Raw genomic sequence first — 17164 nt, 5'->3', positions numbered from 1 at the left:
TACAAAGTTGTAAGTAGTCGAGTTCTAAAGGGTAGAACACGAACACACAAACCTGGCGCTTTAAGGCTTAATGAGGTAACAAAAGCAGTGCGACCCAGTGGTGTGGGGAAATCCAATGTGATCTCATGTGTTGAGAGATCTATGTCCAGTAGTTACCCAAATTAATAAGTATGTTTTATTTGCGCAACTTAAACTCAACTAATTATTTATGTAGTAGGGCAACACTATAATAACAGATTTTAAAAGTTATTTATTCCCCTGAAAGTTTTGCAAGACATAAAGTAAAGTAAAATCGTAAATGAAGGACATAAAAAAACCAAATTTATCATGTAGGTGATTAAAAATAATACGCCAACAAAATATTAGAAACATTTTCATGTATTTTGTAGTAAATCTTTGTAAAAACGACTTAAAAGTTCACATTAAAAGGTACGATTTATGGCATACATGAAAAACCTAAAAAAAACCATGTCAAATAAGACAGAAAGAGAAAGCCAGATGTTGTTTTCACAAGTACGACAAAGACAGCAAACTATAATGCGCCTAAAATGAAAATGACACTTTAGTACCGCTTCATAACTCTATATTTTACTATTTAATTTGCTAACTTATGTAATTGTATTTGTCTGACTGTCAAAAAGTATTTATCATCTTATATTTTCAATAAAACAAAAAATTAAAAGTTTTTTCAAGATTTCCTGAGTTGTATTCAACAACGTATTTTTGTTTTCTTGGTTTGAGATTGTGTAGAATATCAAAGTTGGTATGAATAAACTTATACCATAAACAATATAGGTAACAGTTGTGTTTGTAAATAGTGCAAGTGTATTGAATTTTACTTTAATGTAATAATATTTTATACTCTGATGGGTATAGAGCACAATGGGACCTACAACTCCTATTGGGGCTGGTGAGGGCGGAAGTGCTACTACTACTTCTGATACAGCCCAACTTGTTGATAATGAGGAAGCAAGCACATCCTCTCAAGTAAACTTGGGGAAAACTGTGCATTTTGAGGTAAGAAAATTAATATGATTAATACGGACAATATTGATTAGACTCTTACAATCAAGAGTGCAGTGAATTTATATTCTCCTGTTCTAGGATGAAATAGAAAATGATGATTTGGAAGGGAGCCACGGAATCAGACGAAGGCAGCCTGTGCAAAAGTTTGAACCTGGATCTTTAAATATATTGTCTGCTAAGTATGAAGTAAGTATCTCCAATATTCACGTAATGACATGTTTCTTCTTTTATTAAGAGCTGTCCTCTTGTTGGTGTAGTAGCCGCTGCTGCATTCTGTCACATGTATTATGTATCCAATACAAATTATCATTATCATTACTCTTGATATGTTAAGAATATTGTACTTGTTACTTACTAATATTGTTTATTTTTCAGAGTCTTGACTATGATACATGTGAGAACCACCTCCTCTTAGATGAAGAAAGGAAAAGAGGTTATCCATTTGTAGTGTGGAAGGGCATTGCTCGCTGGTTCATATTCCTGCTCATAGGAGTTATTACAGCACTCATAGCATTCATCATAGACATCTGTATAGAAGAGTTCTCTAATATTAAGTACAGTGAATTGAAGAAATGTATCCTTTTTACCAATGATAGGTGACTTAGAATGGGAATTGGGACTTTTTTATAAATTTCAGTATAAATATTCCTTAAAAACCCTGTGCTATCATTATCATATAACATGTGGATGATGACGCATTTTACTACATGTTTATTTGTTGAATGTATGCTTATTGCTATTTTTTATTATTATTTTTTTATTATTTTATTATTTACTATGTTATGATTATGAATAATACTAATCAGACTTAATAGCAGACCTTCATATGACTAAACTTTAGTGCAAGATAGTCAATTTGTATCTGTTGTCTTGTGTAGTAAAGTTGTTATCATGATATAATTACTATTACAGTATTTGCCTCTGTAATAACTTTACATTTATCTAAATAAGTTCTCATCAGGAAATTAAAGCTATTCTAGAGAGAAAATAACATACTTTGCAGGTGGGATAAAGATCAAAAGAATTTAATATTTCTGTTTTACATAATAATATTCAATTTCCTTAATATATTTATCCAGCTGTAGATAAGTATGTAATTGAAGACAAGCTGTACATTCCATATCTGCTGTGGGTCTTGTCCAATATTGGCATTGTATTCATTGGGGCAGTTCTGGTTGCGTATGTAGAGGTAAGTATGTTATATATTATTATTTAGGTATACCTACGAATTTTGCAGCACCATCCTAACTAATATTATAAATGCGAAAGTAACTGTGTCTGTCTGTCTGTTACACTTTTACGCCAAAACTATTGAACGGATTTGAAATTTGGATAGTCTACTAGACCCTGGGAAAGAACATAGGCTATTTTTATCCCGGAATTACCACGGGAAAACTTTTTAAGGCGAAGTGAAGCTCATGGGAACTGCTATGTATAGGTAATAAATTTCAGTATATAGTACAAGTTTAATGCCTATTCTTACAGTAACAGTATATTCATTTGCTTCTGTGCAAATTGCCTTATATTTTCGGCGCGATAATTATTTGTCCTATTATTGGTCATGGTCATCCTCCCTAATATACGTTTCAGTCACAAAAAACCATCGACACACATCACAGATTATAGCATTCCATGAAAAAAAAAAAAATCAAACCACATTTCATTTTCCTTCCAGCCAGTAGCAGCCGGCAGCGGCATACCTCAAGTGAAATGCTACCTGAACGGGGTGAAGGTGCCTCGCGTGGTGCGGTTCAAGACGCTGCTGGTGAAGACCGTGGGCGTCATCACGGCCGTGGTGGGCGGGCTCGCTGGGGGGAAGGTGAGCTCTATTTTTAGCATCGCGAATTACGACTGAAATTGAGGAAAATGTTATGGCATAAGGTGCTTTTATCATCGACATAATCCGTCGGCCGTGAGCACCATCCAGCCAGATAGAGACCAACCTATTATTGACTAGATGAATATTTCCACTAATACAGCTTACGAGGCGGATGATGATGTGCAATACTATTTTTTTTTTAACTTACCAATTCATCAAATCTTCCACCGAAAGGTACCGCCTTTTGAACCAAGGTATACCTACCTATTTTGTCCGGTTTTGTATAAGTACAGACTGATGATAAATATCTCTCTATCTAAATTATCTGTCATCAGAAACGGTTCTATTGGATGTGTAATTACAATTTTCTTTTTTTCTACTTCCGTCTCCCTTTCTCCACAGGAAGGCCCCATGATCCACAGCGGCGCGGTGGTGGCGGCGGGCATCTCGCAGGGCAAGAGCACCACGTTCAACAAGGACTTCAAGATATTCCAGTACTTCCGCGAGGACCACGAGAAGCGCGACTTCGTGAGCGGGGGCGCCGCCGCCGGCGTATCCGCCGCTTTCGGGGCTCCTATTGGTATTTAACTTATTTATATTTAACGCTTTGTAAGGCTGAGTAAGATCGAATTTTTAATTGGTTTTAGACATGTCATAAAGTTCAAAATATGATGGTTATATAGGAAGGGGGTGTCCCTTTTTGCTTAGTATACCCTTTTTGCTTTTTGTATATTGCCCAGCGCCTTATAAAGGGTTAAACATAAACGCTACATAGTAAAGCCCTCTAAAGATCCGGGGCTCGGTAATTTCAAAAAGGAAAATGAGAAAAAAAATATGTTAAGGGACTGATATGCAGAACCAATTCGGGTAAAGTGTGAATGAATCGCTTTCATATAGTCTTAATATATGTGTCATTCGCAGGCGGAGTCCTATTCTCCCTAGAAGAAGGAACCAGCTTCTGGAACCAGGCGCTGACGTGGCGCACGTTCTTCGGCACCGTGGTGTCCACGTTCACGCTCAACGTGGCGCTGTCCGCCTACCACGGCCACCCCGGCGACCTCAGCTTCCCAGGTACATGTCAACAGTGAACAAATTGTAAAAAAATAATAATATCGCAGCTGAGGAAAGTTTGTTGTGTGGCGCCCTTTGGCAGAGCCATAATAGGTCAGTGCATCTAGAATGTTGTCGACTCAAGTCGATAGCTTAATTGCTATATGACATTTGTGTAACGTTAGAAACTAATAAAACGCATACAACAAACACCAGTGAGCTTATCGAATTACTATCGATTGGAGTCGACAATGTTCATGATTCGCACCGGTAGAGACCGACTGAGTGCTGATTATATTGCATGTCAAGTTATTTCAATTCGGCGACCACATGTTTTAACCTATGTATGCGAATATACTGACGTTTTATCTAATGCAATTTGAAATAAACTATAGGACTTCTCCATCGGGAGCGTAACATGTACGGTCAGTGGCAGAGAAACCTGAACCCCCTCTCATACTAACATTGCTTCTGAGTGGGGTCAGGTTTCTCTGCCCCGTACTATAGCTTCGGTCTTCCGCACCATGAAATATAGGTAAAAAGTTCTAACAAACGTTTTGTTCCTTAGGTCTCCTGAACCTGGGCAAGATGGAGCCGTTCCCGTTCCAGTTCTACGAGCTGCCCGTGTTCATGTTGTTCGGCGCGGCGGGCGGGCTGCTGGGGGCCCTGTGGAACCACATGAATTATAGACTCGCTGTGTTTAGAATCAGGTATGACGGTTGAATTTTAGGAGAAATCTGCTCATATCGGTCGATCTGCGCTTTAAAGGAGCCTCCCCGGGTGATTGTGATTCAATGAACGAGCTAGTGATTTAATCAAAAACTAATAAACAAACAAATAAAAAGGAGATTCAACCAACTGACTGCGACATATCCACTGTTAATAAAAATAAAAACAAACACTCACACCTGTTAATAAAATATATAAATAAGATTTTGATATTTTTGACCCTCATTCAGCTACACCTTTTTTGCGACGCCCTTTGAAAATCCATCAAAACCCAATAGAACAAAAACCCATACCTACAACAAATGAAACCGTATTCCAGATACATAACCTCCCCGTGGCTTCGCGTGGTGGAAGCATGTCTGGTGGCGGCGGCGAGCGCGTCCGCGGGCTTCCTCATGATGTTCCTGCTGAACGACTGCCGCCCGCTCGGAGAAGACCCCACCAAGGTGCCGCTGCAGGTAATATACTCTTAGCTTCGAACTATAGTACGTAACCCCATTGACTTAAGCGGCCGACGATGTCAGTGTAGGACCAGCCTAAGGTTTTCTAAACCACATAAACAGTCGCAGTGAAATAAGCTACACGGGTTCGTTATAGACGTCGATAAACTCGTTTAATGCGCGTTCCACCAATCACAGCGCTGCGTTTATTGCGAATAGCGATATGACTCGTTGAGTTCGCGTTCCACCAATCACAGCCCCGTATTTATGATGAATCGAGATATAATATGTCGATAACGAACCCGTGTAGCAGAGCCTGGATGCAAGGATTTAGCGCTTCACATCAAAAGCTTCATAAATAATGTAGCTTACTCTATGCTACCTTACCCGATGGTGGTTAAAAAGCGGTTGGTAAGTGTGTGTCTGTGTGAGTAGTGGAGGCGTGCTAGTGGCGGCGGCGAGCGCGTCCGCGGGCTTCCTCATGATGTTCCTGCTGAACGACTGCCGCCCGCTCGGAGAGGACCCCACGAAGGTGCCGCTGCAGGTAATTTCAATTCAATTTCATTTATTAATTAACGATTAATAATTAACCTCCTGAGACCCAGAGATTTCAAATTTTACAAATTTCAGGATTTTGGCGGCTGCAAACTTAACTTTGTCCTAACCCTGTCGTGGGTCTCCACATTATGTCATCGTATCAGTGAAACTATTAATTCATGAAATTAATGTTTGAGGAACTAAAATTTTCAGGAGCCCGGCACCATTAGAAAAGAAACATAAAAGTCATAACAATTGTTTATGGCAGTTGGCGGTTGGCTGTTTTTTCAATTTTCTTATTAATTATTAGGATAATCTAGATAAAAACAACTATTTACGCTTGTTTGCAATTCGGAAGAAGAATAAAAATATTCGTAGTCAAGCTAGGGAAGTTATTTATCGAGTTCGTATACAATGTTTAGCGGAACACGAAGCTGGACAAATTTTGTCGAATTTGGAGGATGTTTACGCTCGTACAGCGTCTATGACGGGTATATAACATTGTACAAATTGTAATAATTCATTTTTATCAGTACCAACGCTTCATTTATTGATAAACCTAGGTTTAGAGCCCAAGTCGAACATTGTTTACATACCGCTGGTTGTAGGTTTGAGCTGGTTTAAGTTGAGTCAAACCATAACATTTTGATACTTGAAGTTATATTTTTTGTTTACTTACTAAATTCTCATCCTGTAACTCTGTTATTCTTAACTTAAGGGTAGTTTCAAATAAGCATTTTATATTTTATTTTATAGTAGTATCGGACAGTACCGTCTGGCATATTGCAAAAGAGGGCTCTATAATAGAATATTTCTAACTCCTGGAAGAAACAGAACAGGCCGTCTAAAAAGAGAAATTGATGATTTTACTGTGTGCGTCAACAAATCCGGATATTTTATACAGTTGTAATAACGTTATCTAAATAAATATTTATTGGTTTCACTATTAGCCTTCTATTCTATTCTATTCTATTCTCTGTGGGGGTATAGGTACCTGCACGTGGCTCTCTCGAGTGGAACCTTTGTGCATATCCCCAAGGTCTAAACTGCCTTCCTAAGCTTGGACCATTTCCCACCACGCTGGTCCACTGCGGGTTGGTGGGTTCACATATCTAGATGTGCTAGATCTAGATATGCAGGTTTCCTCACGATGTTTTCCTTCACCGTAAGAGCGATGGTATACATTGTACTTAAGTTAAAAGAACTCATTGGTACATGTCAGCGCCGGGATTCGAACCCGCATCTCTTGATTGAGAAGCGGGCGTTCACCCGACTGAGCTACCACCGCTCCTTACACTATTAGCCTTTATATTAACACCTTCTAGCTTGAATAATGAGCTTTTTTGTGAATGGTAAGTTGTTTTTAAATACAGAAATAGGGTAGGTAGTCACAGGCAAAATTTCAAGTATCAAAGTCAGTTTTGTTTCGCTATATAGGGTTAGGGTGGCTACATGAAAGATAGCTGCGCCCTCATTTAATTTCAGGACTTTATAGTTTCACTGTATCTGGGTCTCTAGAGGTCCTATGTGTCCCTTATGACATGGATGTAAGGTTGAATTTGTTGCTAAGCTGAAGTTGGTCGCTTAGCATCGAACTATAAGACTGCATTGTTTTATATGAGACATTGCAAAGTGATGGTGGCGTGGCAGATTTTCTCAGAGTCTCAACCGATAACAGTGTAGGAGGAAACTCGCTTCGGTGTTAAGTGTTTCTGCCTGTGGCATTTACTAAATGCTCTGGGCAGACAAAAGGATTTAAAAATATTTATACTATTCAAATATTTTTTATCTTCATCATCACCCCGTAATCGTCTACTCATATAATTAGGTATAATAATTGCTCTTATCCTGCCTTAACTTCTCTTGCAGCTCTACTGCGCAGACGGCGAATACAACGCACTAGCAGCCGTCTGGTTCCAAACCCCAGAAGCGTCTGTCCGCTCGCTCATCCACGACCCCATGGGATCCTACAAACCCACCTCGATTCTAGTATTCGTGTTGTGCTACTTTGTGCTGTCGACATGGACGTTCGGCCTGTGTGTGTCCAGCGGATTGTTTATTCCGAATTTGCTGACTGGCGCCGCATGGGGGCGGCTGGGCGCCATCGCGATTCAGTTGATGATGCCTAACACTGTGAGTTATATGCTTTATTCCTCATTTGTTATATATCTTTATTAATTTCTTGAAATAATTGGCAAAGCAATAATAAATAACATCTGGATTGCTTTATTGTTAGATCTCCATTCGATAAAAGAGAATGGCCAAATCTGACCCGCTTTGCAGCCACTAACTAAAACCTATTTTTATTCAGTGATAAAGGTGTTCTAAATGGGGCAAAAATATATAAAAAAACTAAACCACAATTTAAAAAAAATACTTTGCTTGAGGGAAACATCTATTACAATACAAAGACTTGATCTTTCAGCACCTATATCTTTGTTCTCCCATGCCTCATAAAAATAAAGTCTACATCAATGGCTGCTCTGGCGGGTCATGGCGCAATAGAGAAATTACCATTCTCCTTTACCTACCTTAGAAATCTAAGTACCTAGAATGCCAAAAATACTGTATGCTCTATAAATAAACTTTTAATTCCAGCCAATAAACCCAGCAAAATACGCGCTTGTAGGCGCGGCGGCCCAGCTGGGCGGCGTCGTGCGAATGACTATATCCCTTACGGTCATAATAATAGAGACTACGGGACAGATCTCCAACGCACTGCCTATTATCATCACGGTGGTGGTGGCTAAATGGGTCGGAGACTTCTTCAATGAGGTAAGCAAGTTTATCATCTTCAGACAATAATAGTCGACCATTGCTGGCGATATGCATCTCTCATAGATTATTTGAAATGACCTGCTCGAATTTGAAAGGATACTCCATTCACAAGAGCACCGTTTCATGACAGAGAATCATACTTGTTATTCTATGGTTCTAATATAATTTGCCGTGGATGATTGTGGTGGTAAATGGTTTAAACTTTTGAAGAAACTCTTGAAGTTTTGGTCAGAACATACTTCCTTAGACTTAAACTTAGAGTAACCCACATATAAATTAACCAATAACCCAACCCCGCAGGGTATCTACGACATCCACATCCAGCTGGCCGCCGTCCCGCTGCTCCCGTGGGAGCCCCCTCCGCTCACGCACAACATCTACGCGTCGCAAGTCATGTCACACCCGGTGTTCACACTGAGAACTGTCGAGAACGTGGCGCACATTCTCGAGGTGCTGAGAATGGTGTCGTACAACGGGTTCCCGGTTGTGGATCCGCCGCTGACTGATGATGTAAGTTTTGTAATTGATGTTTTCTTTTGAGATTATTGTAGTTTTGTATTCCATGTCGAAAAAAAAACATAAACATAAACATAAACATAATTTTATTGTGCAATAAAAACTTAACTTAAATGGTGACGCCCTGACTCCTAAACTAGGAGCACCTGTATGTCAGGAGTCAGTGCCTTCCCAGAAATTGTACAGAAGTTTTGACGCTCTATGAATAATTAAATTATATGTTAACTAAACAATTTAACAAAGTATATTGTTAGTTTAATTATAATTAACATGCATACATGCAAAATTAAATAAAAAGTAATGTAATCTCATTTTGACAATATTTTGTGGTAGGTATAACAATAATTTGCGATTGTATGTAATGTAGGTATATGTAATTATCTTTACTTTAATTATAGGTAAGAACAACAGCACTCTCTATAAAATTATACATAACAAAACAAACTAACAGTTCTGAGCTTTTCTAAGTGAGTACAAGAAATTACTTAAATATGTATACAATATAAGTATGCAAAGAAGTTAAACAAGCACGACACTACAACTTCTTGCTTATTAGATTCTCGAGACCCTCATAGTCAAACGTCCGCAGCCACTCGATTAATATGTTTTTTATTGCATTGTTACTAGCTGTCTTCACCTTGTATATAGAGTTAAATATATTGTAAATAGTGGGGGCTAGGTAAGAGTAGTGTCGCTTGGCAAAAGCACTTTTTGCCCCGGGTACTGGACATCTATCAACTCTTCGTCTATTGGGGGGCAAGAATGGGACGTCTAATCTGTGATATCTTCGCAGACATTGATACACAAAAAGTTTTCGAACACTTAGTACATTAGCTTTTTCATACAAAGTAGTAGTGGAATGTTGAAAAGGCAGGAAAAGAAGAACTTTAAGTATCGCACGTTGAGCGCGTTCAATTTGTATGAGGTGAGTTTTACATGCTCCACCCCAGGCATTTATTCCGTAGCTTATTACACACTGGCAGAGAGCTGTATAGGTTTGAAGGAGAAGGTTGTTATCGGCAACTAAGCGTAGGGCTTTGAAAACGTATATTAGTTTACGGATTCTCTTACTCAACGCATTTATTTGTGGAAGCCATTTGAGTTTGTCGTCAATAATGATTCCTAAGTATTTTATTGTACTACTTTTGGCCAGTGTGGGACATTGGCAGATATGATTAACGGTTCGGTTTCTATTGCAAGGGTATACATGAACCTTCACAGCAAATTCATCAGGGGGATTCGATATAGAAGTTTTTCCAAAACTAAGGTACTTGGTCTTCGATGCATTGAGACTCAGCAAACTATCTTCTAGCCAAGAAGTAACCACTTTTAAGCCTTCTTCAGTGTTTTTTTTAACTTTGTCCCATGTTTTGCCGTGAAAAACTATGGCTGTATCGTCCGCGAACATAATGATGCTGGCCGAGTTTAATTTAAGGTCACACAGGTGATTAATATATATCAGAAATAGTGTTGGGCCTAGTGTGCTACCCTGTGGTACTCCATATACACAACCAGCATCATCACTTGAGTGTTTATTCACGCGCACGCACTGGGTCCTATTGGTCAAATAGCTTTCAAACCATGAAAGAGAGTTACCTCTAACACCTATATTACTGAGTCGACTTAAAAGTATAGGTATACACACTGTGTCAAATGCCTTTTGCAGATCCAGGAACACTCCAATGCATTTGTCAAGTTTATCAACATGATCAGTTATACAGGTGGTCAGTTTTAAAATAGCCTCTTCAGTTGAGCGCTTAGGTCTGAATCCGTATTGGTTTGCAGAGAGAATATTGCTAGATTCAAGATAATTTATGAGCCTTTTGTTAACAATCTTCTCCAGAATTTTTGAAACACAACTTAGAACTGAAATCGGTCGGTAATTACTGGGTGACTTTTTATCATCATTTTTATGAATAGGTGTTACTTTGGCTTTTTTGAATATATTTGGAAATACCCCTGTCTCAATGCTCATATTACAGATGTGTGCTATCAATGGTGATAAAACAATGCTACACGATTTCAGTATTTTAGTGGGGATTTCATCAAGTCCTGGTGCACTATTAGTTTTCATATTCATTATTGTTCTGTTAACCTCGTGTGGATCAGTTGGAGTTATGAACATTGAGAAGGTGACTTCAGGTTTAGAGGCTTCGTCTGCTAGTTCTTTGTCGGTTTTATTTAGTTTTTTTAGTGTTTGATTTGCTAAGTTTTCGCCAATAGAGGTGAAGTATTTGTTAACTACGTCTAAAGATTCTTTTGGATTATTATTAATATTTAAAAGATCTGTAGCTACGGTATTTTTCTTTCTATAATTGCATACTTCCTTCACTATCCTCCATGTTTCTTTTGTGTTACCAGTGTTTTGAGCTAATTTATCTTTATAGTAATGCCTTTTCAAAGATTTAATTAAGTTATTACAAGTGTTTCTATATCTAATATACTCTATTTTCAGAGTTTCGTTAGTGACATGTTCCCTTAACTTTTGGTGCAATTTGTCACGCTTGCGTATCGATTTGATAAGAGAAGTAGTCTTTTCCTATTTGCTATCTTTTTAACTTCGCTATTTTCCTCTATAAAATTTTTAAGGGTAGAGACTAGGTATGTTGCTGCGTCATCCACGTTAGCTAATCCATAGAAAAAATCCCAGTTTTTGTTTGCTAAACAGTTATTCACTCTAGGTATATTCGTCATAATTTGATATTCAATTTTGTTTTTTGTTAATGGTACATTATTAAGATATAATAAAATAGGAGCATGATCAGTGAATTTTTCAAATACAAGTGTTTGTGCTTGGTGATAAGTTTTAATCATAAAGTGGTCGAGGCAATTACGTTCTCTAGTAGGCTTGTTTACAGCTTGGCGGAGGCCATACGTTGCCATCAAGTTAAGATAGTTAGTAGAATGTTCATTTAGGTTGTCTGGCATTATATTGATATTAATATCACCTGTTAATACTATGTGCTTAGTTTTTATATTACTTAGAAGGTCACTTAGGGAAGCTAGATAATTCGATGGGTTTTTAAAACAAGCTGGACGGTATGAACAGATAATGGTGTAATCGTTATCTATAGTTAATACAAGACAGTTTCCTTCACTAATATCTTTTTCGTATACTTCGGTCTGTTTCAGTTGGTCTTTTACAAATATAATAACTCCATCATTTTGGTTATGACTAATTACAGTATTATATGATTTGTAGCCAGTCAGTGTGGGTATAGAAGATTCGCCATCTGACCAACATTCTGTTAGAACGATGACATCTACGTCTATATCAATCTTGGAAATAAACACAAGAAATGGGTCTAAGTTACAGTTAACACTTCTTATATTGACCGTTAGAATACATAAGGATTTAACACATGGATTCACTCTTAGTATATTATTACAGTTTCCAGAGGATTCTACATAACAACATTCAATCTCACCGTGAGAATCTATATCTATTAAATTATCTATAACATCGAATGTTAGTGATATTTTTCTTATGGCTCAGATCAGTGGATCTTAACAATAGAAAAAGCAGTATTGATCGTGCTAGTGCAATGCATGTGATACTGTCTTTAAGGTTAGAAACATGTATCAGTACAAATAGTTGGCCATTTGATGCAAAAGTCTGTCTGCTAGTTGAAAAAAGAGTTTCAGCATTTTTATATATTAATGTGATCTCGAAATAGCTGTTGTTTTGATTATTATGATTACATACAGTAAGAAGAGTACATCCTGAAATATTTAATGATGAGTAAAGTACATCCTGAAATATTTAATGATGAGTAAAGTACATCCTGAAATATTTAATGATGAATAAACATAGAATTTTACATTACATTGACAAAAGGTTTAATTGTTTAAGTGTTTTATGTAAGTAGGTATTTAAACTTGTACCTTCCTTTCTTTAGATCTTTCTTCCCCATCATAACAATACATTTAGCCATGGAATTTATAATAAATAAACATGTATTTCGCATAACCACCCTATTATACCAACCCTGACATTATTATCAGTAGGTGCTTACCTACTTATTTTACCTTTTAACAAATAGCACTATTACAAACTAACCCCTCACAACCCGAGACATCACAGCACAGCCAATTAAAAATCTATTGTGTCTGGTTTACCAATGGGTCACCGGTATTCCACCAACTCTGATATTATTATTAGTAGACGCTTACCTACTTATTTTGCCGTTTAACAAATAGCACTAGCTCAACCACGTCTTACTAGTAAACCAGTCACTTATTTGAAAACATATATTCCAGTCAGAAGTAACAACCTACAAGCGTCTCCGCGGGCTCATCCTGCGCTCGCAGCTCATCGTGCTGCTGCAGAACAAGATCTTCAACGAGAACGCCAACTCCGCCTGGTCCAACACGAAGGTGGACATGGACATGTTCCGGACAGAGTACCCCCGATATCCCACTATTGAAGAGGTAACTTGTAGTTCTGTGGATATATTAAGTAAACCCCCTTGCATCTCGTGAATATTAGACACAATAAAAAATATTTTGTGTGTCGCCTGCGAACTAAATGTACCGGCCAAAACTTGAACATTAATTTGATCAACCTTTTGACACGTGCAGTTCGTACACTTGGGCCATCTACTGTCATATTATATGTCTGTGCTTATACTGCATTCATTTTTACTTGACATAAAGGGTAAACAATCTTTCTGTATATTTTTAATGAAAACATTGTTAAACAAATAAACGGTTTACGTTTACGAAATTAAACATTTTCGCTAGTGAGTATTTATTGGTTTTTGTGTACCTATATTTTAAAAAATCGTTTTTAAATAAATTAAATTCAAGTATAAAGACACTATGATTGTTTACTTTTTGTTCCAAGTAAAAATGAATACACTATACGCAGATCAATCAGTACAACAATAACCCACACCTCCATCCCGCTCCAGATGCAGCTATCCGAGTGGGACAAGACGTGCACGATCGACCTGCGTCCCTTCATGAGCCCGTCGCCCTACACGCTGCCGCACCGCGCGTCGCTGCCGCGGCTCTTCCGCCTGTTCCGCGCGCTCGGGCTGAGGCATCTACCCATTGTTAATGATGTTAACGAGGTATGATCCTTAAAGCTATACATTTATGGCCACTTTCATCATCATATTAAATCTAGATTTAGTGTTAAATATCGATTCTAAAACGTTTCCGCAATTTAATGTGGATTATTAAATATCTATTTAGAGTGAATAGATGCAGATATGAAACTTATCTATGCAATTATCATATTTTATAGAGCAAGGTACGTACTAGGCCTAAACCCTTTCTTCATTGGAAGGAGACCCGTGCCCCAGCAGTGGGGACGTAATGGGTCGTGATGATGAAGGTACGTATATCCACGATTTGTAGCACCGTCGGTAATCTGAAAAACGCCGCCGGTACATTACTATGGCTATCCATGAAGGCACGGGATCGTAAGCAGAGACATTAGTAATGACCCAACTGCCGCGATCGACCTGCGTCCCTTCATGAGCCCGTCGCCCTACACGCTGCCGCACCGCGCGTCGCTGCCGCGGCTCTTCCGCCTGTTCCGCGCGCTCGGGCTGAGGCATCTGCCCATTGTGAATGATGTTAACGAGGTATGATTGGTTTAGCCGCTGTTATATCCTGATTGTGTAGAGTGGCGAGGTAGTATCCTAGGCCAATGAACGGCTCGGCCGAGGGAACTTTCAGGTGTCATCATCATCACGACCCATTACGTCCCCACTGCTGGGGCACGGATCTCCTTCAAATGAAGGAAGGGTTTAGGCCTAGTCCACCACGCTGGCCAAGTGCGGGTTGGTGGACCCCAACACAAGCAAGCTTGTGCTGAGAGAGTTGTCGGGTAAGTGGGCAACCCGACTGCCAGATGTTTTCAAGCCGCCCGAAGGCTTCTGACTAGGCTTAACGACTGCTGCCGAAGCAACAACCGGGACCCACGGCTTAACGTGCCGTCCGAAGCACGGAAGCGCCCAGAAAAGCCCCACTTGAAATTGGTCACCCATCCAATGGCTGACCGTGTCAGTTGTTGGTTAACCTCAGCGATCAGTTACGATCACTGAGGCCTGCTCGACTATGGACGCTTAGATTCAGTTTCATCAGATTTCAGGTGTAACCAGGGCATTATGTTAATTGATATGAATAAGTGTAACTTATTGAATGCTGTTACACACTTGTAAATAGTGCAGAAATAGATTTACCGTATAGGTAAACTTTATCTTACTATTTTATGTGCTGTGGTGTGTCTATTTCTGTAAACAAATGTATGGTGTGGCTAGATGCAGGTATGAACTTATAAAGTAGCTTATACACTTTCGTGTCGCTATTGCACTTCTTGTGGCAATTGAATATGTCTTCTCTTATGGTCCTGTTTTACATGGATAGCTATACCAGTGGCGTTTTACAAATTACCAACAGTATTTCTACTCGTAGGTAGCTATAACTTTTTCCAACCTTCAACGAACTTTGAAAAGTGTGCGCTGTGCAATGATAATATGAATCTTTTTGCTGTATTTACAAAACAATACTAATCGTTACAATATCCTGCAGGTGGTAGGCATGGTGACTCGCAAGGACATCGCGCGGTACCGCGTGTGGAGGCACCGCGGCCACATGGGCATGGAGGAACTGCTGTTCTCAGGAGAAGTATAGACCACTGTGTTATGTTGGCACCACACTAGGCTATTTGTATTTGTTATTGGATGTTTGCTGTATTTGCTAAATACTTACCAAAGATGTAATAATTTTGGCGAATATACTGACCACACATTACTGTTTTTGCGAATACGAATAGTCAAGTTAGGTGGTAGTATTAGCACCACATTCCACCAATGGAAGATGAGAAGAGATTGTTTTCAGCTCTGGTGAATCCACCAAACCTTACGATTTCTTAATCATTTACGCTTTTTGAGCCTACCATAATAACATTTGGTTTGATGTAACATACTATACTAACCTTATAGTACAGAACCTTAATTTAGTAGGTAACCTGGGATGAACTTACTGTACCTTATGATAGTTTTTAAGTAGCTCATTTTAATTAAGAAACTACTAATACCATTTTTTACTGTTTGATAATAATGACACAGCTTATTTGACTTAAATTAGGCAGTGCATTGTTTTAGTTGAATGTATTTATAGTTGTGCAGTTGGAACTAAATTATTGATTACTTTGGGAGTCAAAAGATGCTATTATTTTAATATTGTTTCTTTAACTTGTATGACAATATTGACTATACTAGTTCCAAAGAACCAGCCTTTTCTATCCTGTATGAAAATTGAAAATGATCAAGGGCTGATGTTAAAAAATGAACCATATAAAGAGAAGTTTAGTGTAATAATTGTGTTAAGTTTTTATATTTTGTACACTGTTATATTTTATAATCAAATCAAATATATTTATGGTTACCTTAGTACCTTATGTGTTTTTTCAATCAATATACAGTGTGTTCCTGCGAACTAGGAGGTGATACAAATCATAAATTTTAAGCAACTTTAATTTAATTTAAATGTTACAATGGAAGAAAACTATAATAGTTTAGGTAAACTTTATTCATAATACAAATGCACTTAGTCCATAAACATTAATTAGTTCTTCTTGCAAGGATGACCAACTTCAATTCATTCCTGGCATTAACTCAATCTAACTTGGTCTTTCTTGGCAATTTCTTCTACTGAATGGTCCATTGACTCGTAGGCAATAGGTTGGTTTGTAAATTTGATCATCTTAATGATTGTTTCTATCAGTTATTAATAAATAATTCCCAACCCACACCGGTCCAGAGGTTGATGAATAATACAACAGGCAAGATAACCAACAAAATCAAAATGTAGTTTACAATTTCATCCATCGTAGGTTTTTCGAGTTCATTGATGTTGTAATTTATATTATAGAACAGCAATCACGTCTCTCCAAACCAAAATATTTAAACATTAAATTAAATTCTTCAACATCAACAACGACAAGACCAAAACCAAAACAATGCAAGATGATCACAGAACAGAATGACATAATATGTCAAATGTCATTGTCAAAGTCTGCACAGACCATTGACGAAAGAAATTCGTCATTTGGCAGACTCGTTGCAATGTTGCGTCTATGGTCAGACTTGATCTCAGAATAATTACAGAAAATTTGACCTATATTTCTAGAATCCAACAATGCTAACTTTTAACTAGTAAAAATTTACAATCCAAACAACTGCTTATGGTCACTCAAGACCGATTGCATTTTACAGTGCCTACAAAAAAAAAAACTAGTAAAAATTAAGTTTTT

General features: G+C 38.1%; 1 protein-coding gene across 1 annotated transcript; it reads left to right on the top strand.

Moving 5' to 3' along the window:
* The first annotated feature begins 614 nt into the window (after positions 1 to 614).
* LOC105394990 (H(+)/Cl(-) exchange transporter 7) lies at positions 615 to 16304 on the top strand. Its single transcript, XM_048626999.1, has 15 exons — positions 615 to 1017; positions 1105 to 1212; positions 1402 to 1600; positions 2106 to 2215; positions 2702 to 2845; positions 3248 to 3425; positions 3767 to 3916; positions 4464 to 4605; positions 4944 to 5082; positions 7471 to 7734; positions 8200 to 8376; positions 8680 to 8889; positions 13156 to 13326; positions 13809 to 13970; positions 15439 to 16304. The coding sequence occupies exons 1-15, from the start codon at positions 883 to 885 to the stop codon at positions 15538 to 15540; spliced, it is 2391 nt and encodes a 796-aa protein (XP_048482956.1). The 5' UTR covers positions 615 to 882; the 3' UTR covers positions 15541 to 16304.
* The last annotated feature ends 860 nt before the right edge of the window (positions 16305 to 17164 follow it).

This window comes from Plutella xylostella, chromosome 17 (assembly GCF_932276165.1).
Source record: "Plutella xylostella chromosome 17, ilPluXylo3.1, whole genome shotgun sequence".
Taxonomy (NCBI): domain Eukaryota; kingdom Metazoa; phylum Arthropoda; class Insecta; order Lepidoptera; family Plutellidae; genus Plutella; species Plutella xylostella.
Note: the sequence above shows the minus strand (reverse complement) of the source record. Positions and strands in the feature narration are given on the sequence as shown.

Bases quoted from the DNA above. Each gene is read 5' to 3' on its own strand.
- LOC105394990 (XM_048626999.1), top strand. From the start codon at position 883: ATGGGACCTACAACTCCTATTGGGGCTGGTGAGGGCGGAAGTGCTACT. The intron at 4,606-4,943 runs GTATGACGGTTG...ACCGTATTCCAG, and splicing joins CTCGCTGTGTTTAGAATCAG to ATACATAACCTCCCCGTGGC. The intron at 8,377-8,679 runs GTAAGCAAGTTT...CCAACCCCGCAG, and splicing joins TCGGAGACTTCTTCAATGAG to GGTATCTACGACATCCACAT.